The 27,260-nt window shown below is 36.9% G+C and overlaps 1 protein-coding gene across 3 annotated transcripts in view; it reads left to right on the top strand.

The window, feature by feature from the left end:
• Prkg2 (protein kinase cGMP-dependent 2) overlaps positions 1–27,260 on the top strand; it is a 114,190-nt gene that overhangs the window by 81,803 nt on the left and 5,127 nt on the right. For all 3 annotated transcript variants that reach the window (XM_042678156.1, XM_042678157.1, XM_042678158.1), the window contains 3 exons: positions 14,632–14,795; positions 19,433–19,555; positions 20,408–20,470. In XM_042678156.1, coding sequence (XP_042534090.1) covers positions 14,632–14,795; positions 19,433–19,555; positions 20,408–20,470 — 350 coding nt within the window. The remainder of the gene's footprint in view (positions 1–14,631; positions 14,796–19,432; positions 19,556–20,407; positions 20,471–27,260) is intronic.

Raw genomic sequence — 27,260 nt, 5'->3', positions numbered from 1 at the left:
TAAAAACCATTTTCAACAAAATGTCACAGACACAAAAAGAGTGCTGCCTGTATAACCACCCCAAAGTTCTAGTAGAGATGGTAAGAATCAAGGTAATGGCCATCTTTCAGAGAAATATTTAACTGGAAAAGAATACAGGAAAACCTTCAGAAACAATGGCCATTTTGCCTGCATTTTGAGCAGATGGTTGCTGTGGTTCTATGAGTATAATCTGCATCAAAATTCAGTGAATTCTATGCCAGGTAAGTGTCTGTGCACTTGGTTACCTGTAAATTATAAGTCAACTTGAAAGAAAAAATATAATGAAGAAGTTGAACAGCAGATAATTAATACAGAGAGAAAAGCCAAGGAAATGAAAGAAAATTTAAATGATTTATGTAGACTTGGGCATAAAGACATAAAAATGGGAAGTGGAGAGAAATGAAACTTGAAGAATGGGGTCAGACATTCTGACATGGTTTAGTTGCAATCCAAGATTAAAAAAATAATACGGACCAAGTGGGAAAAGCAATACATAAAAATATGACTGAGAATTGTTCAGAAATGTGTAAAAGGCACCAATGATAGGGCAAAGGAACCTTGACAAATCCAAGGGATAAACTACATATCTGAGCCTCTAGTTTTTCCTACATCACTCCAAAATTTAATAACTAATTACTTTAAACAGCAGCAATCTCCTATTATCTCCTAGACTCTATGATTTAGGAGTTAGGAAATAGTTCCACCAAGCTGTTCTGACTCAAGGTATCTCATTTAAGTTTTAGTTACAAGTTGGCCAGGCTATTGTCACTTGGAGGCTTGTACATCCAGAGTGTGATTCACTTCCATGGTTGGCAAGTTGATGACGGTCTTATTTCTCCATAGCAATCTCCTTCACAGGACTGGCTGAATATCTTTATGGTTTTGCAGCTGGTTTCTGTCACAATAACTCACCCAAATGCCTGAGGAATGTCTACAAGGCCTTTCATGAACTACTTAAGGCATGTCACAGCACCTCTGCTGTTGATTAGACAGAGCCAGCCCCGATTGACTGTGGGAGGTTTCACTGCTGAACACTGAAAGTGGGTCACTGTGGCTTGTCTTGGATGTTGACTATTGGATAAGAAGGTGCAGAACAAAAACTAAGAGATAATGTAGGACAGCATCTGTAAACTGAAAGGATTAAAGGAAGTAGGCTTTCACTTGATACCTCCACACTAAGCCAAAATGCATTTGAATAGTTGAAAATTTTTGAGTGAAAGAAACTTTCATTATAAACCTAGTAAAATGACATGTCAGAAAAGTGACATGAAGACATTTTTAATTAAGGTTTTTATTGTGAAAATACCACCCCTTCCCTCCCACCTCCTCAACTACACTCCATCACCACCCCACCCCCACCTAAATTTTTAAACATAGTATCTTGTACATCTCATTGTTGCAATGGGTCAGTGAAGATATTTTTAAACAAAGATGAAAAGTGTTTACTCCTACACACAAAAGATATGATCATGGGAAGAGGACAATGATATCTTACAAAGAATCTGAAAAGCCGGATGGAGTGTTGACCATAGTGAAATGGTAAACATGGTAACCTAATTAAAATAATAGTATAAAGTAATAGCCATAATTGTAATCTGTAAAATTAAAATGAGGAAATGCTAAATAACTAAATACCAGCCAATGGCAGATAAACTGAATGTAGGAGTCATTGAAATTAGAATGGGAGGATAAAGTATCATTTAAGAACAAGACAGCAAAGAAAGAAATAGGATATCTAGAAAGCAATAAAAAATCTGGGTGCTGGTGGTAATCTGAACTATTTAGAAGGCTGAAATTGATAAGATACGGTTAGAAGCTAGCCCAGGTAGAAAAGTCTGTGAGATTCTGTTTCTAAAACTACCAGCAAAAATCATTTTTCCAAAATGATATTAAAAAATCATAGTCTGTGAGATTCTGTTTCTAAAACTACCAGCAAAAATCATTTTAGCAAAATGATATTAAAAAAATCACAGTCATTTTTTGATATTGCTGTTCTTGCCTGTCCTAAGGCTTGAACTCAGAACCTGAGCACTGTTCCTGAGCCTCTTCATCCTCAAGGATAATGCTTTATCACTTGTGCTGTAGCATAACTTTCAGCTTTTTCTGAGTAGTTTATTGGAGATAGGAGTCTCATGGATTTTTCTGCCTGGGCTAGCACTGAACCACGATCCTTAGATCTCAGCCTCCTGAGTGGCTAGGATTACAGGCGTGAGCCACCAGCGCCTGGCCCTAGCCTTTTACTTACATAATAAGATACTTCAATAATAAATAGCAGACTTTGGCAGAGTAAGGAAACATGAAAAAGTTTAGACATTTTACTACACTTTTCTCAGAAATTGATAGAACACTTAGACCATGAAATCGTTAAACTTTAGAAAACATATACAATACAGTTAATAAACTTGATCCAATAGATTTGTACACTATTTATCCCAATAGGTGGAGAATATATGTGAATAAAATGTGAGTATATAATGGGCTCAAGCAAGTTCAGCAAGTAGAAAAATGGGAATTGGAGTGTTGACAGAAAACCCATCAGCACTGCCTTGACTAAAAGGGTTGGTTCTGCAGGAGTGAAACAGTGATCAAATTGGTGGGTGCCAGCTGGGCCAGCAGGGATGTCATTTGAGTGAAGGATACTGTGATAGGCCCAGCCTCGGGCCTGAATAACTTTAAGGAAAAAAATTCCTTATAGGAGGACCTTGTTTTCATTCTACAAATTCATAAGTAACATGTTAATTCTCTTTGCAGTTGCATGCAATACCTGTGAGAGGCCAGCTATTTAATGAACACAAGTATAAGGAAAGAATGTGTTTTTCTAACAGAAATACTGAACAAGGAAAACTTGTAAGAGAAGACCTAAATTAGAAAAAGGTCTGAATTTTGGTAGTGTGTTCCAAGATGTGCCCTTTCATGAGGTGGAGGATGAAGTGCTTAGATATTTACATTACATAGAAACACTTAGATAACAGAAAAGATGCACAAACTACCCAGCCAAACTTACCAAAGAAGTAGAAAACCTGATTGATCAGATCTTTTAAAACTTTTGTAACTTTGTGGCTGGGAAGGTGGCTCAGTGGTAGAGCGCTTGCCATGCATGCATGAGGCCCTGGGTTTGATTCTCCAGCACCACATAAGCAAAAAGGAAAAAAGCCGGAAGTGGCACTGTGGCTCAAATGGTAGAGCGCTAGCCTTGAGCTGAAGAGCTGAGGGACAGCGCCCAGGCCCAGAGTTCAGGCCCACGACCGGACCCCCCCCCCCCAAAAAAAAACTTTGTAACTTCAACTTTAATGTTACTTTTATGTAAATTATTTCCAAAAACTGAAGGATACTTTTTATCAGATTTTTACAAGGCAATTATGATATTTTCTCCTGGGGAATCTTCTAAGAAAGGCACATTAAAACCCATCTCACTAATAAATCTACTGTTTAATAAGAAAACTACTAGCACTGACTATTAAAATGAATACAAACACTGAACACATTTTTATAACCAGGTTGGATATATCATAAGAATGTAAACATAATTTGACGATTTTTGCCCAGTTCCACACATAAGGAGCATAGAAATAGCTAGCCTCTCCTAAGAAGTAGAAAATGGGAAAACTGAAAAAGTAAATTAAAAAAAATGCTTCTTGGATTTTTAAGAAAAGTGAAAACACAGAGAAAACTGATCCTCTTAAGATGGGGACATGAACACAAGTGCAATCACCGTTTACAGGAGCAGAGACTTGTGTGTGTGTGGAAACGTCCCTAGGAACCAGTGCTGGGCTGGAATTGCTGGAGACTCAGTGTATCATTGGAAACCCCAGGGAGACTGAATGATGGTCAGTATCCCATACTTTGTGTGCTTCTTCTCCAAGGGCCAAACCACTAAATATTTACTGAAAACAATAAACACCACAGAAAACATCTCCAGCCTTGGGAGGGAAAAAATGAACCATTTTGAAATATGACAAAGAAGTCTGTGCTTAACAATGACTGCTCTCATGAAAAAAACTAGTTATTATCAGAGCCCAATAACCTGGAGGAATTAAATATCTAACATCAGCCCACTCTTGCTGTCCTGCTATATCTAAAAAGGTAGGACAAAATAACAGAGAAACATTATGAAATTCAGTCCAGAGGCTTGTTGTAAGTTATTGAATGTGTTCCTCCTCCTACCACATTACCAAAGGGTCCATTTGCAATTCCTTTAGTAGTAGACATAATATCTGGCTATCAATTGAAAATTACTAGGCATACTAAAAAGCAAAAATAAAATCAATATGAAGAAACAAAATCAGAACTAAAAAGGTAGGAATGTGGGATCAGAGAATTTAAAACAGCTGTGATCAATGTACAACATGGTCTAAGAGAGAAAATGGGCAGCATACAAAAAAAGCAGTTGTGCAATGTAAGCAATGATTTTTAAATCTTAGGGAATAAGGTAAAAAGAAATATTATAGGTCAAAAATGCTATAACAGAAATGAAAAATGCCTTTAAGGGACTGATTAGTAGACTACACACAACTGAGGAGGAGAAAACCATCTGTGAGATTAGTGTAAACCTCACAATATGAAAATCACAGAGAACAAAGAATGAAGGAAAACAATAAAAAGGAAAACCCAAGGACTATGGAAAAACAAAACTGCCTAATTTATGTATCATAAAATAGGAATAAAACAAGAAAGCATGAAACTATAATCATTGAGAATTTCTCCAAATCAATATCAGATACCAGGGGCTGGGAAGGTGGCTCAGTGGTAGAGTGCTTGCGTCGCATGCATGAGGCCCTGGGTTCAATTCCTCAGCACCACATAAGCAGAAAAAGCTGGAAGTGGTGCTGTGGTTCCAGTGGTAGAGCACTAGCCTTGAGCTGAAGAGCTGAGGGACAGCGCCCAGGCTCAGAGTTCAGGCCCCATGACTGGCAAAAAAAATTCAGATACCAAATCATAGATTCAAGAAGTTCAAAGCACATTATACTTTTACATATAACTAAAAGGAACGATAGCAATGATATGTACAAGGAATTAAGATCACTTTGCTGTTATACATGTGAATGATAGTATGTCATTTGAATGTCTGAATGAAGACATTCCAGTGTCTGCTGTTAGACTTCATGGAATTAAAGTGAAAAGCAGGAAAAGAAAATAACTACACATAGATGAGTGTAAATTATACATGGATCTATGAAGAAATTGTTTATCTTTTGAATTAAATAAAATTGAAAACAAAATTTATCAAAATTTGTAGAATGAAAGCAAGGAAGTGATTAGAGAAATCTAAAAGATCAAATGCATGGATTAGAAAATGAATAAGTCCTAAGTCAATCATATATGCTGCTATCTTAGGAAACTAGAAGAAAAAGAACGTATTAAATTCAAAGTGACCAAAATAAGTAACAATTAGTGTGAATGTTATAAAAACCTGAAAATAGAAAATCTTTAGAGGTAATCAATGAAACAAAAAATTAGTTTTTAATTACCAATAATCTTTTTTTTTAAATTTTATTTTATTTTATTTGAGAACATACTGTACAGAGAGGTTACAATTACATGGGCAGGATAATGCATACATTTCTTACCAAGCATTGCAGCCTCCTCCTTTGTTTACCCTTCACCTCCCTTCCCAGCCTCCCCTTAATAGCTGGGTGCTGGTTGCTCAAGCCTGTAATCTTAGCTACTTGGGAGGCTAAGAATCTGAACATCAGGGTTCAAAGCCATCTTGGGAAGGAAACTCTTGAGACCTTTATCTCCAATTACATACCAAAATGCCAGAAATGGTGGCATGGCTTAAGTGTTAGAGTGCTAGACTTGAGTTAAAGAGCTCAAAAACCACATCTAGGCTCTGAGTTCAAGCCCTAGGACTGATACATATGCACACCCCCCCACACACACACACTAAAATAAGATAAAATTAATACTTTTTTAACCAAAATGAGAGGAAATCAAGTGTTAATATCATAAGTGAAAGAAGAGCTATTACTACAGACTCTGGACATTGCAAGGATGGTAAGGAATACTGTGTATAACTGCATGTACATGAAGCTGATAGGCCAGATGAAATTCCCTAATGCCTTGAAAGATACAGTCTGTCCAAAACCATACAAGAAGAAGTAAAACAATGTGGAAAAGCCCATGTCTATTAAGGAACATCAACAATTGAAGAACCTTCAAAACAGAAAGCATCAAGTTCATATAGACTCACTGGTAAATTCTAGACAAAATTTAAGGAATAAATTATGCCAATTCTGTACAATACAGAAAGTATATTTGACAAAATCTAGTAAGGAGGAGGGAAAGTAGGGGAAAAATGAGGGAAGAGGTAAAAAGTTTGACAAGAAATGTACTTATTACCTTATGTAACTGGAACCCCTCTGTACATCACATTGACAACAAAAATAATTAAATAAAGTAAACTCAGCCAGGTGTTGGTAATCCTAGCTATTCAGGAGGTTGAGATCTGAGGATCTCCATTCAAACCCAGCCCAGCCTGAGACTTGTATCTCCAAAAAATCTGGCAGTAAGGCTGTGTGGCTCAAGTGGTAGAGCACTAGCTAGCCTTGAGCAAAGAAAGTTCAGGAATAGCACTCAGACCTGGAATTGGAGCCCCAGAACTAGCACAAAAGAAAAGAACAACAAAAAATACACACACACACACACACACACACACACACAGAGTAAACTCATGGTAAACTAGAAAAAGGGAGGGGCTTCCATAACAAGACAAAGAATATCTACAATGAAAACCCTTAACCAACATCATAGTCCATAATGAGAAACTAGAAGATTTTCCATTAAGGTCAGGAGCAAAGCAAGAGTATCTTCTCTCACAATTTCTTTCCAGCATCATACTAGAAAGCAACAAGAGAAGGAAATAAAAGATAGACAGGTTGGCAAGGAAGAAACAAATCTTTCTTTGTTCACAGATGACATGATCATCAATGTAGAAAATCTGAGTGAGCAAAAATAATTTCCAGGAAATAATAAGTAATTACAATAATATTGCAGAACACAAGATCTGAGGGTTGTGATTCTAAGCCAGCCTCTTCAGGGAAGTCCATGAGACTACAATTAATAGTCAAAAGCCAACAGAGGAGCTGTGGCTCAAGTGGTACAACACCATCCTTGAGTAAAATGGCTAAGGGACAGCATCCAGGCTCTGAGTGCAAGCCCTATTACCAACACACACACACACACACACACACACACACACACACACACACACACACACACTAGTCATCTCATTCCTTTGGTAAAGGAATAGACTAGTATGTTAGTGGTTCAGAATGAATAGTCAAGAAATAGGCACAGATAAATAGCTAACTGACCTTTGACAAAAACATCAAATGTAGATCATAAAACAACAGTAATTTTTCCAACAAGTGGTAGTGGAATAATTATATCCTCATATAAGAAAATTAATTTAGGATGGGAAGGGTTGGGAAGGGGAAACAAAGGAGGAGGCTACAATGCTTGATAAGAAATGTACTCATCTTGCCCATGTAATTGTAACCCCTCTGTACAGTATTTTCACAATAAAAAAATTAAATTAAATTAAAAAAAGAAAATCAATTTAGACAGACACCATAACATATATAAAAATTAATTCAAAATGGATCACAGGAATAAATATAAGAGTCAAAGCATAAACCTCCTAACTTAGATACATATCAAATGTCTCTGATATAAATCACTGAAAAGAGAGACTTCGTTGACATTTGAAATGTGTATTGTGTAAAAGAAAATGTAAAGAGAAAGAGAAGAAAAGCACAGGTTAGGGGAAACTATTAATAAAAGATGTATAAAGGACTGTTATCAAGGCATAAAGATCACTGAAACTAAATCAAAAGAAAGTAAAACGACTTGATTAAATAGTGCACAGAACACGTGAATGGACAGCTTACTGCAGAACATCTGAACATAGAAAACAAGCCTATGAGATGTATGAAAGTGTAATTGAGAGGTTAAAAGTTAAAACAACAGGGCTGGGAAGGTGGCTCAGTGGTAGAGCGCTTGCCTTGCATGCATGAGGCCCTAGCTTCAATTCCTCAGCACCACATAAGAAAAAAGCCGGAAGTGGTACTGTGGCTCAAGTGGTAGAGTGCTAGCCTTGAGCTGAAGAGCTGAGGGACAGCGCCCAGGCCGAGAGTTCAGGCCCCACGACTGGACCCCCTCCCCCCCAAAAAGAAGTTAAAACAACAAAATACTACTGTACACCTTTTAGTTGAACTAAAATCTGAAACTCTGACAACACTAAATGCCAGTGAGGTTGGAGCATCAGAAACTCTTGCTCACACTTGTACAAACAGTGCCACCATTTTGGAAGACAGTTGGCTGGTTTCCTAACAAAACTAAACAGATATTTATTACAAGATCCAACACTTGGGAACCTATGACCACCCAAAACCTACACATCAATGTTTAAGAAACATTAAAACTTTATTCATAATCACCAAATCTTGGAAATACTATAATGCTCTTCAATGCATGAATAGATAAACAGTGGTACATCCTGACACTGAAATATTATTCAGTGCCAAAATAAAATGAACTATCAAGTGATGAGAAGACATGGAGGAATGTTAAATGCATGTTTGTAAGTAGAAAAAAATACCAATATGGGAAAAATTCATAGTGTGTTATTTCAACCATGTAACAAGGAAAAACTGATGGGGAAAGTAAAAAGACTTGGAATGTAGGACAGGAATATTTTTAGGGGAGTAAAAATATCTCCTGTTATCACTGTTTTTGATCTTAGTACCCTGTGTCTTGTATATACATTTATCTGAATTGGGAAAGGGAAGGGGAATAACAAAATGGTGAGACAAAGAACAAAGGGTGAACCAATACAACAGCAATACTCACAAGACACTATGCTAGAAAATAACTTTACAACTTGAGTGTGGGGGCAAAGTCAGGGGGAGGGAAAGTGGGAGAAAAAGAAGAGAGAGGGTAACAATTTGACAAGAAATGTACTCATTGCCTTACTTATGCCACTGTAATCCCTCTGTACAACACCTTTACAATAAAAATAAATTTAAAAAATACACAGTATGTCCATCATGATGAAGACACGAAATTACACATTTGGCCAAGCTTACAGAATAGGCAAAACTGAGGAGTGAACCCTGATGTAAAGTTTGGATTTTGATTATTGCAATGTGTTATCATAGCTTCACCTGCTATAATGAAAGTGAGGTGTGCTGACAATGGATAAAAACTGGCCACAGGTGGAAGTAGAGGTCTATAAGAAGCCTTTATAAAGATTCTAGTTTCACTGTCTGCTCTAAAAAGAAAAAAAAAACCTTAAAATTTAAGAAAATCTATTAAAATAAATCATCCCTTAACAGATTACAAGATAAAAAAATTACATAGTTATCTCAAAAGTTGCAGAGATAGTTTTGGTGCATTTTTAAATTAGGCAAGGTAAAATCTCTTAACAATCTCAAAAGGGAAATAAATTTTTGTAATCCAATGAAAGATAACCTAATAAGATTTAGAGCAAATGTTCAGTATTTCACTGGAGGTTCTACCCAGTGCAGTAAGATATAAATAAACTTAAAAAGACACATTGGAAAGTAAACAACAAATCTACCAGATGGCATGATTAACTCTATAGAAATCTAAAATGCAAAAAGAAATATTTTAATTAGAATATTTATAATATGGTAGAGGGATGTAAGATTATGAATATATGAACCGAGTATATTTTAAATTCCAGAAACACAATTCAAATAGAAATATAAATACCATTACCAAAAGCAGGAATATGCTTTTGGGCGCCAGTGGCTCATGCCTATAATCCTAGCTACTCAAGAGGCTGAGATCTGAGGATCATGGTTCAAAGCCAGCTTGAGCAGGAAAATCCATGAGACTCTTGTTTCCAATTAACCACCAGAAAACCAGAAGTGGTTCTGTGGCTCAAAGTGGTAGAGTGCTAGCCTTGAGCATAAAGCTCAACAACAGTGCCCAGGCCCTGAGATCAAGCCTCACAACCAACAACAACAACAAACATGAGTATATAATGTATCTATGACTAAGTCTAACAAGATGTATAACAGCTTTATTGATAACCTTATGGAAATGTGTAGAAACATATTTAAAAGACCTAAATTGATAGGTGATATGGGACATTCTCTCTGCTATGCCGAGTTAGCCAACCTGTCTTATCTCTCTTTCTGGGTAGTTCTGCTATAATTCTAGCTGGTGAAATGTTGGCAAAAGTGGTCCGTACCAGTAAGTGATCTGGTCTTTAAAACTTCTGTGCCATATATTCCTATGCATTCATTCTGGCTTGTTGCCAGAGCTCTAAATTCAATGGAGCCTACATCCCTAAAATCCACTTGCTGTTCAGGAAAACTCACTATCGGTGGGAGAAGTAAGTTAATGTAGAATGTCCTCTTTTGAACCTTCTTGGAAATATTTACTCTAAAATTATTTACTTTAACTCAGACACATGCACCATGTTTAAAAATATAAAGATGGAACATCCTATAGTTATTGATGCTTTGATCTACTTGGACACAGTTCCAGTAGAGCTTTTCATAGAACTTGGCATGCTGATTCTTCAATTTCTGTAGAATAACCCAGGATTTAGAATAGCCAAGACATTAATGAAGACAAACAAGAAGAGCAGCATGGAAAAAGATTGCTTTCTCAGATATGCAAGTTAATTAGAATGCTACCATTCAAACTAATTCCTAGTTGAAAAATCTTAGTTAAAACTACTGTGATTTTACATTCATAAATATCAAAAAGTAAAAAGTTTGTATTAAAAAATGATGATGATGGGATGGGAAGGTGGCTCAGTGATAGAGCACTTGCCTTGCATGCCTGAGGCCCTGGGTTCGATTCCTCAGCACCATATAAGCACAAAGAAAAAAGCCAGAAGTGGCGCTGGGGCTCAAGTGGTAGAGCGCTAGCCTTGAGCTGAAGAGCTGAGGGACAGTGCCCAGGCCCAGAGCTCAGAGCCACGACTGCCCCCCCCCAAAAAAAGATGATGAGTGGGCAGGACAAGAGCTCTTACATACTTCCTGTAAAGGAGTTGGTGACAGTCCAATCCCTTTGCAAAGAAGTTGGACAATATCTAATAAGATACTACATTGACACAGTATTCCTAGTTCCTTACACCTATCCACTAGATAATATGAGAAATTAGTTCTATAGAAGTATTTCTGTAGTAATACAAAATGAGTAATAATGTAAATGTCCATCATCAGCAGAATGGGCAAAAAATCATGGTGTATTAATTCATGGTATTATGGTAAAGCAGTGAAAATAAATGTATCAGTGTACATTAAATTCCTAAATGTAATTTTGGACAAAAAAAATCTCATTTTCCCCAAGATAAGTCTGATTTAATGACTGAAAGTTACATAATATTTGGAGATGTTAGATATGTGGTGAAATCAACTCAAGCAAATTCCTGAGCACTGGTGCACCCTTAGCAACAAGCAGGAAGACACTGGGAGTCATCCAATAGGGTTCTCTCTTTGTTATCTTCTAGCTATTTAGCAGGTGGCGGCATGAGGTTGTTTTATGCTGTGCTTTGTAATTCCTATTTGTATTATATATTTATATATGTGTGTGTCACACATTTCTCAACTTTAGACATGAAAATGAAACATTGATTCCAACCATATTCTATTGGTAGACAAATTAGCTATGTAATTGAAATGCAGTTAGCGATATTTATATCTTATTGAAATGATATTAACAGTTATTGCTTCATTTTTTCAACAAACATGAGTTGAAAATCTGCCATGTTATAAGTAGTATAAAACTGCATTCACCTCTACTCAAGAATCTAGGTTTATTCAAACCCAAGTAGATACTGCTGCTACCAGAAATGTAACCATGGAATGTAAATTGTGTTGGGGAATTTTGTAGGAGGGAAAAGTAGGTTCTGTAATTCGAGGTGGGCTTCAAGGAGATGATGATATGAGACTTAAGAGTTTTATGATTTGCTCTTATGCATACAAAACTTCCCTTTATCTTGCCAGAGTACTTCAATCAAAGACTGAATATTTCAGCTGCATCACCATAGCGTGACAAAGAATGGGCTCTTGTAATAACAGAGTATCCACTACACCTTAGTCTGTCTCTTTCTCTGTACTTATCTCTATGTCTCTGTGTCTTTGTCTGCCTGTCTGAGTCTTTCTCTCTTTTTTCTGTCTCCCTCTCTGGCTCTGTTTTGGTCTCTGTCTCTGTCTCTCACTGATACTTAGTGTAAAACATCATTGTTGGCTGTTTAGAGGAAGGGCATTAGTATCAGAAGGACATTAAATTAACTTCGGGTGTTGGCAGGCAGGATAAACAGATTCCATTTTACCCTTGTCTAGACTTGGGTAAAGAAAATGTCCTAAAAATGCCACATAAATATTTTTTCAGAATGTTATGTTTTCATGAATCATCTGGCTTAATTAGACTGGTCATTTCGTTTCCATTTTTATGTGACTGAGAGAACCAGTATCTGACAAATTTACTGACCCAGAGAGAAACTTCTGGGAAAAAGCTCATACTTACCAGACACAAGCTCCAGCAAGCCACAATGATAATTTGTCTGTTTCTAAATGATGCAAATCATGGCTGAAGATTTGAAAGTATCTTAAAACCATCAAGCTTACTGCAGGCAGTAGAGACTTAATATTTTAAAAAATTTACCTTAATGTGAGCCATGTTTAATAATAGAAAATTAATACTGACAAAGGAAACTTGTATACTCTAGATCTTAGTTTGAGATGCTCCTTCTTAAAGAAATTGCTTTACTAGTGGATTTTGAGAACATAAAAGGAGTGAGATCTGCTTTCTTTCCCCTTTGATCCCTGTAATACGTAAGTCAGACCATGCCATCATACTCTTTTTCTTAATCTTATGATGACTTCTTAGAAGAACACTTCAAAGTTTTTCCTGTGGTTTTCATATGCTCTCCAGAGTCTGCCCTCACTTCCTGCTTTTCTCCACATTATGGGGCAGCCATACTGATCTTCTTGCCAAGCTGTGAATTTAGCAAGCATATTTTCACCTCAAGGCGTTTGCGCCAGCTCTAACTCTTGGCAATGTCACTCTTACCCAGATACTTACAGATCGCTGCTCCCTTATTTCATTCCGCTTTCCACTCAAATTTATCCAAGTACTACTTCCCTGGTGAGCTTTCCTCCTGGTCACTTTTACAAGGGCGATTCATATTGTTCATGGACGTAGCGCTGCTGTTTCTTTCCTCATAGCATAAGCTACTATGTGGTATTATATTATCATGATTGACGATACATTTCTATGTTTAATACTGATCTTTTCTGTTCAATCAGATTTATTGGAACTTGGGCTGTCTTTTAGTCCAGATGCTTTCCATGTAGTGTTATTCAACAAATAATTCCTGAATGAATGAATAAATGAAGGAACTTACCTTTCTGTTACCTAGAATGGGTGGAGAAAAGAAAAGACCAAGGCATTGTGATGGTCCATATTGATATCAGAGATGGTATGATTTTAATAGAAAATGCACAGGAATTGATAGAGAAGATCCAGGGTCTTCTGTATTAGGAACAACAATTTGGATAGGTCTGGTTTTGTTTTTTTTTTAGGATCAAAGGAAATAAAGAAAATCATCTGCTTCTATACATTCTAAAATTTTGATCTCTGTGGACCACTATGCAAATATTACAAGAGGAAATCGGCAATTCAAATTAAAATTCACTGCTTTTAAAAAGTAGGAAAAACTCTTCTAAATAGCTAATGAACTTCTTAAGAGGAAAATTAAGTGCAATTAAAGATGAAATGAGAGCCAGTAATAAACCAACAAAATACAACATTCCCATACACTAGTGCATACAAGTGTAGTTATAAGCATTGCCTCCTTGTCTCTTAAATTTCAATCTTTATATATTAGCTAGGATTTTCATATTGGCTCTTTCTCTAAGGAATAGTACATGTGCTAATCTCAGCTGGTTACAAATTTTAATCTCATAATGTCTCCCAGCCACCTCTTAGATATAGATTTTGTGATTCAAACTGAGTATGAAAAAAATAGTAAAAGCCTACTTTGAATTAGGTTATTTAGATGCTTTTTTTCCCCTAGGAAGCAAATCTTTGTCATTATGTGATAAATACTACAAAGTACGAATAAAATGTCAGGTTCCCAAGAGATTCATTTAAGGTTAAAAAAAAGATTTCAGTATTAGTATTTGAACCAAAAAAATGGTGGATTTTCTACTTCACTCACTCTTAACATTTAGGTGATTTTTCCAATGTGTTAGCTTTAATTTAAATTCAAGATTGTTGCTCTATTATTGAAATAGTCTACGCATACCAAAACTATTAAAATGTACATGCACAGCATGTAATCCTAGCTCCTCAGGAGGTGAGATCTCAAGATCACAGTTCAAAGCCAGCCAGGGTCAAAAAGTCTGAGAGGGTCTTAGCTTTACTAAACTACTCAGAAAATGCTGGAAGAGGCACTGTGGCTCAAGGTAGAGCACTATCTTTCAGCAAAAGAAGTTCAGGGACAGCGCTGTGAGTCCTGAGGCTGCAAGACCAACAAAAAATAATAATAATAACAGTAACAACAATAATAATAACAGTAATAGGTTTAACAATCACTGACATTTTTTGGCAATATTTTTCCAGGTTGACTTTGGATTTGCTAAGAAAATAGGTTCTGGACAGAAAACATGGACATTCTGTGGAACTCCAGAGTATGTAGCTCCTGAGGTCATTCTCAACAAAGGACATGACTTCAGTGTCGATTTTTGGTCCCTGGGAATCCTGGTGTATGAGCTTCTAACGGGAAAGTAAGTGTGAACCTTCAAGTATTCTCCAATCTCTTCCTCGGACACATGTAAAAGTGATTCACAAACGGTAGAACTCAAAAGTATAACATTTTGGAAATCTTTTTAAAAGTATGTCCCTTTCTCCCTTTTCATTTAGTGGGCTTGGAATTTTACACTGTGGAGAAAAGATTCAGGAAGCTGATGGCAAAAAGTGGCAGATCACTCTGGTTTAACTGAAAGGGGAAGGTTCATTATTATAAATAATAGACTGAGTCTGTGAAGGTTTTGATAATGCAGAATAAGAGAAAGAAAGTGGGGACATGCTGGTTTTTCTCTCAATTCAAATACATATTTTTCTAGTCCAGTTGAATTTTTTGATCAATCAAACCAAAATTAGCCACATCCTTCCATTTTCCCAGGGTATCATTAAACAGAAATGCTAAGAGAAGGCTCTGTTTTTTGTTTCAATTTTAATCCCTCTGTCAACTCCTTTCCAGAAGGGCTAATGAATGAAGACAAGTCACGGCAAGGTTTTAGAAGTTAATATTTAGTTGTCATCCCCAAAGAGATTAAAAGATTGTATTAACAAGTACAGTGTCCCAAATATTTAGCATACATACTCATGAACACCTCCCCCAATACAGAATATATGGAATACTAACTCACATTTGTAAAACACTTTATGGTTCACAAAGCAGTCATATACATATTATCCAGTTTAGTTCAATTTTTATATACTTGTATGGAAGGTAAGTCAGGAATTTTTATTATGACTTTATGATTTAAAATTTTATGATTATTTCTATGGTTTAAATTTAAAAGGTTAAGAAAACTAGAAAACAGAGTTTGTTCAAGATAGGTAATTTGAAAAACAAATCGTTTAAATAGGGATACAGGTGGACCCATTGCAACAATGAGATGTACAAGTTGTTATGTCGAAAACGAACTTTACAACTTTGGTGGGGGGGGGGGAGAGGGTTGGGTGGGGGGGGGCGAGGGGAGGATGCGATGGGAAGGGGAAACAAAGGAGGAGGCTACAATGCTTGATAAGAAATGTACTCATTATCTTGCCCATGTAATTGTAACCCCTCTGTACAGTATTTTCACAATTAAAAAAAAAAGATAGGTAATTTGATCAGATCTTTGTGGCTCTAAATGTGACATACTTACCATTACACATATGTGGTTTATGATCATTCTCACATTGCTTTGTAACCAAATACTCCCAATCTTGGTTTTAGAGAAGATTTTCATGACATAGGTTAAGAAATACTGGATCAAGAAAATGTGGTATATACACACAATGGAATTCTATGCCTCCATCAGAAAGAATGACATTGCCCCATTTGTTAGGAAATGGAAAGACTTGGAAAAAAATATATTAAGTGAAGTAAGCCAGGCCCAAAGAAACATAGGTCCCATGGTTTCCCTTATTTGGAATAACTAGTATATATTTGAGACAAGCAGAAAAGGTCAGATAAGTTGATGTTAGGCGAAATGAACCCCAAAATAAGGACTCAAGTGGTTTTTCTTTCTTGCTATTGTTTTTAACATATTTATAAGATGATTTTTTTTGTTGCTTTGTATGTCCCTCCCTCATGGTATATCCCTTGTTTTCACTGTATTTGATGTTGGTATAATTTGTGGAAGGGAAGGGAAAAAACAAATCATTTAAATAGGGATACAGGTGGACCCATTGCAACAATGAGATGTACAAGTCATTATGTCAAAAAATGAACTTTACAACTTTGGCGGGAGGGGTGGAGGAGGGAAAGATGAAGGGGAAACAAAGGAGGAGGCAACAATGCTTGATAAGAAATGTACTCATTACCTTGCCCATGTAATTGTAACCCTCTGTACAATATTTTCACAATAAAATTTTAAAAAAAGAAAGAAAGAAAGAAATACTGGAATGGGCTGGGCACAGTTGGCTCAAGCCTGTAATCCTGGCTACTCAGGAGGCTGAGATATGAGGATCATGGTTCAAAGCCAGCCTAGGCAGGAAAGTCTGTGAGACTCATCTCCAATTAACCACCAGAAAACGGAAAGTGGCATTGTGGCTCAAGTGGTAGAGCACTTGCCTTGAGCTGAAGAGCTGAGGGACAGCACCTAGCCCAAGAGTTCAAGCCTCATGACCAACAAAAAGAAAAAGAAGAAAAAAAAAGAAATACTGGAATGGGTCCGTTGATGGGGTTACAAGTCTCAATGCATACTTTGTAAGAAGAAAACTTGAATGTCTTCTTAATTTTTTTTTTTTTAATTTCAGTGTTAATAATGAAACCTAGGGCCTCAGACATACTAGACTAGTACTGTGCCACTAACGTTTAGCATGTTTAAGCTTTTTACACCATAAATTTTCATGCTATATTTCCTGTGGCTTGATTCAAATTTTGTCCATAAGCATTGGAGAAGCAGATATTAAAAACCTTTTTACATTATCTGTAATCATTTTCAAGTATTTATTGCTTCAAATTTGGAAGAAGCAAAATTTTCCAGGTAACCATTCATTGAAAATAAATTTTCATTGAATGGTGGCTCAAGGTCATCTTAGTTGCTGGGTTTTCTTCACAGAAGGGAAATTAGATGTGGTGGCATGCGGCTGTGATCCCAGCTCTGATGAGAAGCCCCAAGTAAGTGGATCATGGCTCAGGTGATAAGATAAGAAGTAATAACAGGGTTGGAGGCTTGGCTCAGCATAGCAAGCATGAAACCCTGAGTCCAAACCCCAGAACTACCAAAAAATTAAAAGTAGGCCTTGAAGGTTAAGTGCATGTGGCTCACACATGCAATCCTAATTATTCAGTAGGCCAAGATCTGAAGACTGTAGTTCATAACTAGCCCAGGTAAGAAAGTCTATAAAAATTTTAGTTGCCAAAAGTTGTAAGTGGAACTGTGGTTCAAATGGTAGAATGCTAACTTTAAGCACAAATCTCAAAGACAATGTCTAAGCCCTGAGTTCAACCCTCAGAAGCAGCACACACACACACACACACACACACACACACACACACACACACACACACACACACACAATGACCCTTGAGTCCCTTCCACTTAATCTGTTTTGCACCCCCATTGAGTTGTCAGATTTTCATTGCTATGACAAAATGCCTGAAATAAACACCTTAAAGGAAGTAGTTGGCTTTCTTGCATTGAAACTATAGCAGAAAAGTGCATCATGACCAAAGCGTGTGACAAAGGAGGAGTGTTCACTTGGTGATTGACACAGCGCAGAGCTTTAAGTCCCAGTATCCCATCCAAGAACACATCCCAGGGACTTAATTTCTTTCTGTAGATCTCACTTCCCATAGGTTCTACCACCTTCTGAGGCTGTGGTCTAGTCCTTAACATATGAACCTTTTGGGTACATTCCATTTCACTTCAGTCTTTCTTCTGTAAGTGAAGAGAGACTTCAAGTTTAAGCTCATAATGGATGCTTACAGCTCTCTTCTATGGACATCTGGACTACCACACATTAACATCGTTCTTGAATCTTGTCTTTCTCCTCCACACGACTTTCACCCCATTAGCAAATCCTGTTGGCTTTACTATCTATCCTGGCATAAGCTGTCTATAGTAAAGCACCATAAACTTGGTAGCTCAAACAGCAGACATTTATTTCTTACTGTGTTAGTGGTTGGGAATCCCAGATCAGGCTGCCAGCAAGATGGAGTTCTGACAAGGACTCATCCTAGTTAAAAACTTCTGACTTATTATTTGATCATCAGATGGTGGGAAGACCACTAGCCACCACTGTGTGCTCTGCCTAAAGGGAACTGATTTCATTCATGAGAATTCCATCCTCATGTCTATAGATTCTACCTCCAATTACTATCATGCTGGGATTAAGGTTTCAATGTATAAATTTGATAGGAGGACACAATAGCCAGTCCATTTCATAGTATAGATAGATTAAAACTTTAAACATGTCTCACCACCTTCAATTCTACTGCTCTCCACTGAGCTATCAGGCCTTTGACCATCCCTACATCACAGTTTACTCCTTGTGAATTAAAAAAAGAAAAAGATTACTCTGGTTGCTATAAATTAGATCATGGCTCAGAAAATACTCCCAGATCCCACTAGTGTTATATGATGTTACTGGTGTTCCTTATACCTCTTTTCTGCTTATCCACTCCACCAGTCACCTGCCCACCTTATAGTTCCAGAACACTCTAGCCCATTCCTAAATGATGCCTTTTTACTTCCTGTTTCCAGCCCACAGATAACAGTGTAGCTTATTCCTTCTCTTTACTAACACCTCTGTTCCACTGTCAGCTCAGGAGAAGGATTTTTTTATTCCTATTTCACTGTAGCTAAAAAACAATCACACTTTTCTTCTGTCATGCTGTGTGTGTTAATTTTATTTTTAGATACCAAATTACACTTTAAATGCATCCATTATGTGATATGAGATTAATGAAATTACTTTCTAGCATATTTTAAATTTCTCATAAAACAATTGGTGATAAAGTGAGAGAAAAGGAAGAGAAGGAAAGAGAGAAAGAAAAGGGGAGGAAAGTCGAGGAGAAGGGGAATGGAAAAGAGAAAAAGGGAAAGATAGAAGGAAGGACAGAGAGGCAGGCAGAGGAAGAGGAAGGAAGAAACCAGAGACATAGAATATGGTTTTAGTGTGTTTTATTTTGAATTTTCTCTAGCCCACCCTTTTCTGGAATTGACCAAATGATGACCTACAATTTAATTCTAAAAGGAATTGAAAAAATGGATTTTCCCAGAAAGATAACAAGGCGGCCTGAGGATTTGATCAGGAGACTTTGCAGGTGAGAATAACCCCTAGAATCTGCTTGCTTTGGAGAAAATGTTAAGGCTTGCGGGTTTCAGTTCTATACATTTTCTTATTGTGCTTTTCTGTGTTGCCAAATTATATTTAAAGTAAGGCTGTTTCTATTTTACCATCTAAGTTTATCTCATGTCACAGAATCACTGTATAAGGATTCGGTTTTGCAAACTACATTTGCAAATCATCTTATAGAACTGTTATGAACAAAATAGAAGGACACATCTTGGTTTAAAATGAATGAATTAACTTACAATCTTGAGAAAAAAATCAGTGATATAATAGTGTTACTACATGCGCTTCTTTCAATCTCTGCTTCTTTTTTTTCTTTTTAAAGAGTACTTTTCTATCTTACTTTGAGTGTTCCAGATTCGTTTTACTACTGAAAATCATTTATCAGAAAATTGAAGGCTCACGTTTTATTTTGCGGGGTGGGGCTTAAAGCCTATTGTGCTGCTGCTTTCCCTCATATTTGAACAATAAAGCATTGAAAGTTCATAAACTTTGAACATGGAATTTCTGCATGTTTAGATGTAAGTGATTCTGTAAAACTCTCCCAGTTTTCCTCAGCAAAGCTGAGGAATTCTAGAGTAGACTTATGTAAAATAGGATTCATGGACTTATGGACTTAAGGACTAAGTCCTTATGTAAAATAGGGCTTAGTAAGCATTACTAATAGTTTACTTGAAGGACTAACTCAATTAGGGGCAATATATTCATATTCCTTTACTCAGACATCTAACCCATGGTAAAAACTTGATGAATGGTTTTGAGTGACTAAATTAACCAAAAAATAAGTATATTATAAAGTGCCTTTGGAAAATTATCATTTCAGGCAAAATCCAACAGAAAGACTGGGAAATCTGAAGAATGGAATCAATGACATAAAGAAGCACAGGTATATAGTTACTACTTTGGCCAGAAAAAAAAATATAGCAATTGATAGAATAATATACTAATCTTGGTAGCTTCTTTTTATAAATGACAATGTTCTCTTTATAGACTCAGTTTTGCCTTCATGGCATTTTGCTTTCTCCTTGATATTTTACTAGTTTTACTATAGTTATTGTAATCAATCTCCAAACACTTTTTAAATTCATATCAAGAATGAGTGAGTCATAAAAGAAGTTATAAAATTACATTGTATCCACTGCTGTTCTTATAATTATCTTCAAATATTAATTAGGATTCTGTGAAGGAATTGAGTTTTAATTATGACTTTGAATGGGTAAATTAAAAGAGATTCAAATTATTGTTGTTAATATTCCAGAGACTATGCCAGCTCAATCAACTACTATATAGTGCTAAGGAGAATTTTGAGGTCACATTAGTAGAAGAGCAATATGCACGTAGAAAAAATTATATGACAAGTAGTGGAAGAGCAATATGCACGTAGAAGAAATTATATGACAAGTTTTGATTTTGATCTTCCTTTGGACCAGTGATAAGTGTTAAAATTGTGTCCTGAGGTGCTGGGCACAGCTCACATCCACCCACATCACAATTGGGAGGAAAAGTAACCAATTTTAGGGTACATTGTTATGTTAGCCAGGGTATTTGGTAAGTTAAGTGTATTTCTATTTAGGGCACTTCCAACTTACAAAGAGTTTATCAATATAAAACTTCATCATAAGTCATTTGTATTTTATTTGGGTTTTAATTCATATTATATATTTGAAGCCTCATGCTGATTTTTACTTTTGGGGGCAAAGTACATTGGTTTACACAAAATCTCAAACAATGCGTTTTCCCTATGCAGTAATCTAACATGCCATTTCTAGTCATATGAATTTCTAAAGGCCTTCAGAATCCTTGGGAACATCCTTGCTCATTTGGTTAAATATTCAAACATGGCTCTTTTTTTTTTTCTTTGGTCAGTCATGGGCCTTGAACTCTGGGCCTGGGCATTGTCCCTGAGCTCTTCAGCTCAAGGTGAGTGAATGTTCTACCACTTGAGCCACAGCACCACTTCTGGTTTTCTGGTGGTTTATTGGAGACAAAAGTCTCATAGACTTTCCTGCCTGGGTTGGCTTTAAAGTGTGATCCTCAGATCTCAGCCTCCTGAGTAGCTAGGATTACAGGCTTGAGCCACCAGTGTCAAATATGGCTCTTTAAGCCATGGAGCATTTGTTGTTTGAAAGTAAGTGTCTGAGGAAGTCCTGTAATCATTTTGTTTATAATTGACAGAAAATATCACTTCGAAAATACATTGATGGTAACAAAAATAAAACTGAGAATTTCATTATGAAAACCTTTGACAACACAGATGTGTTCACCTTAAGAAATGCAAATGCCTCCAAAATAGCTGAGTCCGTCCTCTATGGATTGTTTTTTTCCTCCTCCTCCTCCTCCTCCTCCTCCTCCTCCTCCTCCTCCTCCTCCTCCTCCTCCTCCTCCTCCTCCTCCTCCTCCTCCTCCTCCTCCTCCTCCTCCTCCTCCTCCTCCTCCTCCTCCTCCTCCTCCTCCTCCTCCTCCTCCTCCTCCTCCTCCTCCTCCTCCTCCTCCTCCTCCTCCTCCTCCTCCTCCTCCTCCTCCTCCCCCCCCCCCCTCCTCCTCCTCCTCCTCCTCCTCCTCCTCCTCCTCCTCCTCCTCCTCCTCCTCCTCCTCCTCCCCCCCCCCCCTCCTCCTCCTCCTCCTCCTCCTCCTCCTCCTCCTCCTCCTCCTCCTCCTCCTCCTCCTCCTCCTTCCTTGCCTTCCTTGCCTTCTTTGCCTTCTTTGTCTTCTTTTTTTCTGTTTTAAATTTCTTTTGGCACTAGGGATGGAACCCAGGTTTCATGCATGCTAAGCACACACTATCAGTGAACTACACTCCCCAGCCTTCTGTGGATATTTTCACTGAAGAATTAGGAGCACAGAGTGAAGCAAAAGGGAGCGAGGTGGCTACTGAATAGAAACACTATTCATTTTCCTTAACAGTAGCAGCACAGCCTCTAGATAAATAATTAAATAAACCCCCAAGCTGTCAACTATCCTCTATGTATTCATGAACTTCCTTGAAATAAAGCCATGTATTCAACATTGTAAACTTGTGTGGAGCTCTGCCTTCAGAATGAATTAAAAGGAGGGAGGGACAGAGAAGAGAGGAAAAGACAGGCATATTTGTGAATTTTATAGACATCAGAGTGCTTGCAGTTTCCTCTCTCATTATAAAATGACACATCAACATACCATTCGAGGAAACAAGTGTCCCATCAATTAAAGTGATTTGTCCCATATATTGCCCTCTTTCCCTTCATTAACTAGTTTGCATGTCTAGCTCTGAGGTAGTTGGGAAACAGAAGTGATATAATTGTTAACAGCCTCCACCTAGCATTATCCTATTTTTTTCTTATTTACCTGACACTCATTTAAATGTAGCTGTCAGATTGTGATTGGATAAACATGCAAATGGATGCTAAAGGATTTCCTCACCTAAGCATTATAATAAAAGACTCTGAATACCCTTCCTTATTGGGATTAATTTGCCTATCCTTACTAAGCAAGACTGCATTTGCTATGTGTGGCAGTGGAATAAGTGTGCAGAGTGCTGGGTTGATTTGGCTAATAAGATACAACAACTTTATAGTGCATTTTCTGAGCTCAGAAACAGGCTATTATTCTATTTTCCTATTTTCATGCTACTTAAACTATAAAGTTAGGAGGGAGCTAGGGAAAAAGATAGTTGCCCCCTTCTCCAAATAATGGATTTTAATTAAAACAAAAGATTTATAATCTTGCCACCAGAATTGAAAAGGAATATTCTTAAGGTTTGACATTAGAGTTTTTCATTTTTCCCTAAACTATTTTTTCATAGAGAACAATTCATTTAGTTTTCTATTTAACAGCGATATGGCTAATTATGCCATATTGTTATGTATATTTTCCCACTTTATGTTAAACTATTTGTCTTAAAAATAATTACAGAGCTTTTCTCTTCCCTGTGCACTGTAACTAAATACTGGACATGTCTCTCAATACCTATTTTTAAAAAAGACTAAAGAACCTGGGTACAATTAATCCTTTCTTGATAAGAATAGGAATGATTTGCTCCCAGTATTATAAGATTATTTTTACTTTTAAGAATAATGTCTACAACTCTCTCAAAAACAAAGAAGCAATTTATGAGCTGCTGATGCTAATAATTTCTGGCGAATATTTTCCACACAAGAGCACATGCTGGCATTTGGGTTACTTAAAATGTGGTTAGTGTCAAAACTCCAAGTGTTAAGTGAATGGCCACTCATGTTAAGTAAATATTGACATAAGTCAAATTGCAACAAGTACGCCACCATAAGAAATGTTCTGCTACCTGATTTAGCGGATTAATAAAAAAATCACTGCTATTAATATTGTTGGGAACACCTACTGGGTAGAGATCATTGTGAAAATACATTATAAGGAATGATTGCCATACTCCGTGGCCAGAGTCCACCGAACTGTGTACCTAGAAATCCCTGAAAATGGAGCTTCAGCCTGTGTGAAGGGTAATGGTTGGAGCTAGAACAGAACCTCTGTGGTTTGCCAGCAAGGACAGAAGAAGGACATAAAACAGCTGGGTTGTTGTCTGACTCTTACTCTTTGACTGGAGTTCCAGCAGCTTCTACCAAAATGGTAACTAAAATGGAATGTACTAGAGTCAGCCTTCTCTGTTTTTAGTTCCTTTTCAACTGCTAAACTTAGACTTGGATATGGAAATCCAGTCAAGGACTTCACTTACACTCAGTCAGGGGTGAAGAGAGGTTGAGAGAGGTGGGAGAGAACTGTTTCCCTGGAATGACACAAGTCCCTAGTCTCAGTTATCTTGCCCAGCAGCCTACCCTCATTGCCCACTCTCCCCACCACCCTTGACAGAGCCAGATTTCTCTCCCAAGATGATGAACCATTTCCTTAGAATTTTGAACTGTCTTCCATTACATCAAAAGATTTTGATTCCTTACTATGTCCTAAAACATCTGAACATGGACTGGCCTTTGGCCATTTCTCAGATACTCTTTTATTTTTCATTCCCCCACCCCCATTTTCTTTACATTTATATTTTAGTTTTTCCTATCTGGAAAGTCATTGCCTTGGATCTTCTAATTACATCACTCTTTTCTTTATATAGTTTTAATTCAAATATCACTTCTTTAAATAACAACCTAGCCTAAATCAACACCTCCAACTTACTTCTTCATATATGTATATTATATACATATTATTGCAAAGTTATGTTATTGTAAAGATATTGTATAAAGGTGCTACAGTTTCATGAGTAAGGTAATGAGTACATTTCCTATTGAGCATTGTTATCCTTTTCTTTGTTTTTCCCCTATCATCCCTTCCCTCCTCACCTCCTTAACTCCTCCCTCTCCCCCAAGTTGTAAAGTTTGTTTTCAACATAGTGTCTTGTACATCTCATGGTTACAATGGGTCAGCCTATATCCTTGTTTCAGTATTTTGCTATTTCCCTTCCCCTCCCCAAATTAGAAAAATGTATATTCAAGATGCAGGGCACCGGAATCAAATACAGTAAAAACAGGGGTTATACTACAGGGGAAGAACATACAAAAGAAGCAAAAAAAAAAAAAAATCACATAGTACAAGGTCAAAAGCTATGTACATACGATTGTATAAGATGATGCTAAGCGAAATGAACCCCAAGATAGGGACACAAGAGGTCTTATATTTGTTGTTGTTGTTGTTTTTAATGTACTATGTAATTATTTTTGTTTCTTTTGTATGTTCTTCCCCCATGGTATAACCCTGGTTTTCTTATCCAGCCATCATCTACCACTTTGTCATACTTGTTAGTATATAAAACTAAATGTTTTATATTATTTACTTGGATTTTTGTCTGTTGTCTCCCACCAAATGAAAACATTTATAATGTAAGATCTTTGCATTTTTGATATGTGAAACCAACTTGTCTTAAGATAATTTTTTAAATTATCTTAAAGTAGTTGCACAGAGGAGTTGCCATTCAACAAAGCAGTTTATGATGAACACAATGCATCTTGATCAATGTCACTCCTTTCATAATTCTCCTCCGTCCCTCTCAACTCCACCACTTCCCACAGTTTTCTTAATTTTGTAGGATATGCATTGAATTTTTAAAGAGTTGGTTATTTCCTTACTTTTGAAAATTTTTTACATTGAATTTTATGACTGCATTCTCTTCTCCCTTTCTTCCTTTTTTATTTTATTTATTTTATTTTTTATTTATTTTTGTCAGTCATGGGGCTTTAACTCTGGGTCTTGGCACTGTCCCTGAGCTCTTTAGCTCAAGGCAAACACTCTACCACTTGAGCCACAGTGCCACTTCCCCCCTTTCTTCCTTCATTTGTCATAAATTTTTATTGGCTGACCTCAGTATCGCCACAGAAAAGATCAGTGGATACAGAAGTGTATTATTCCACATTATTTATAAAATTCTGAGAAGAGGTTGAGAGACAGATAGACAGAGACAAACAGAGAGAGATTGTGTTTAAGAGAAGTGAGGCCTCCAGATTTTTGGTATTGCATTTATAGTCTAGCAAACTTTTTATAAATATATATATAATATGTGTATCATATATGTGTATATAATATATATATGAGAATAGTCCTTTGGGATAAATGTTATAGAAGTAAGGAAAAGCTTCATCTTCTTATCAACTTAGTTCTGCATTTTAAAATATCACTATAAAATACTCCCTTGTCTTGCAAATTTTTTAATTGTAAAGATACTGTACAGAGGGGTTGCAATTACATGAGTAGGGTAATGAGTACATTTCCTATGGAGCATTGTCATCTCCTCCTTTGATTTTCCCCCACCACCACTTCCCTCCCCACATCCCCAACTCCTCCCATCCCCACTCAACATTGTAAAGTTCATTTTCAACATAGTGTCCTGTATATCTTATCATCACAATAGGTCAAACTGCATCCCCATTTAAGTATTCCGCTATACCCCTTCCCCTCCCTGAATTTCAAAAATGTATATACAAGATGCAGAACACCGGAATCAAATACAGTGAAAACAGGGGTTATGCCATGGGGGAGGAACTTACAGGAGAAACAAAAGAATCACATAGTGAATTATAAGTACATTAAAAACAATAGCAAGCAAGAAAAAAAAAACTCCTTGTGACCCTATCTTGTGGTACATTTTGCTTAACATTATCTCATGTGATCATATGTACATAGCTTTTGACCTTCTCTGTTTGTCATAGACTTGTACTAGACATTGCAAACAAGGGAAACCATGGAACCTATGTTTCTTTGGGCCTGGCTTACTTCACTTAATATAATTTTTTTCCAAGTTTTTACATTTCCTAACAAATGGGGCAATGTCTTTCTTTTTGATGGAGGCATAGAATTCCATTGTGTATATACACCACATTTTCTTGATCCATTCATCTGAGGGGCATTGAGGTTGTTTCCATATCTTAGCTATGGTAAATAATGCTGTGATAAACATGGTTGTACTGGTAGCTTTGGTATGACCTTGTTTGTGATCATTTGGGTAAGTGCCCAAAAGTGGGATTGCTGGGTCATGGGGGAGCTCTATGTGGAGTCTTTTGAGGAACCTCCATACAGCTTTCCAAAGTGGTTGAACAAGTTTACACTCTCACCAACAATGAAGTAGGGTTCCCTTTTGGCTACATCCCCTCCAGCATTTGTTGTTTCTAGATTTCTTGATTATTGCCATTCTGACTGGGGTGAGGTGGAATCTCAATGCTGTCTTGATT

This window comes from Dipodomys spectabilis, unplaced genomic scaffold (assembly GCF_019054845.1).
Source record: "Dipodomys spectabilis isolate Male_0828 unplaced genomic scaffold, ASM1905484v1 ptg000043l, whole genome shotgun sequence".
NCBI classification, from domain to species: domain Eukaryota; kingdom Metazoa; phylum Chordata; class Mammalia; order Rodentia; family Heteromyidae; genus Dipodomys; species Dipodomys spectabilis.
The sequence above is the reverse complement of the archived record's forward strand: the minus strand, read 5'-3'. Positions and strand labels throughout refer to the sequence as shown.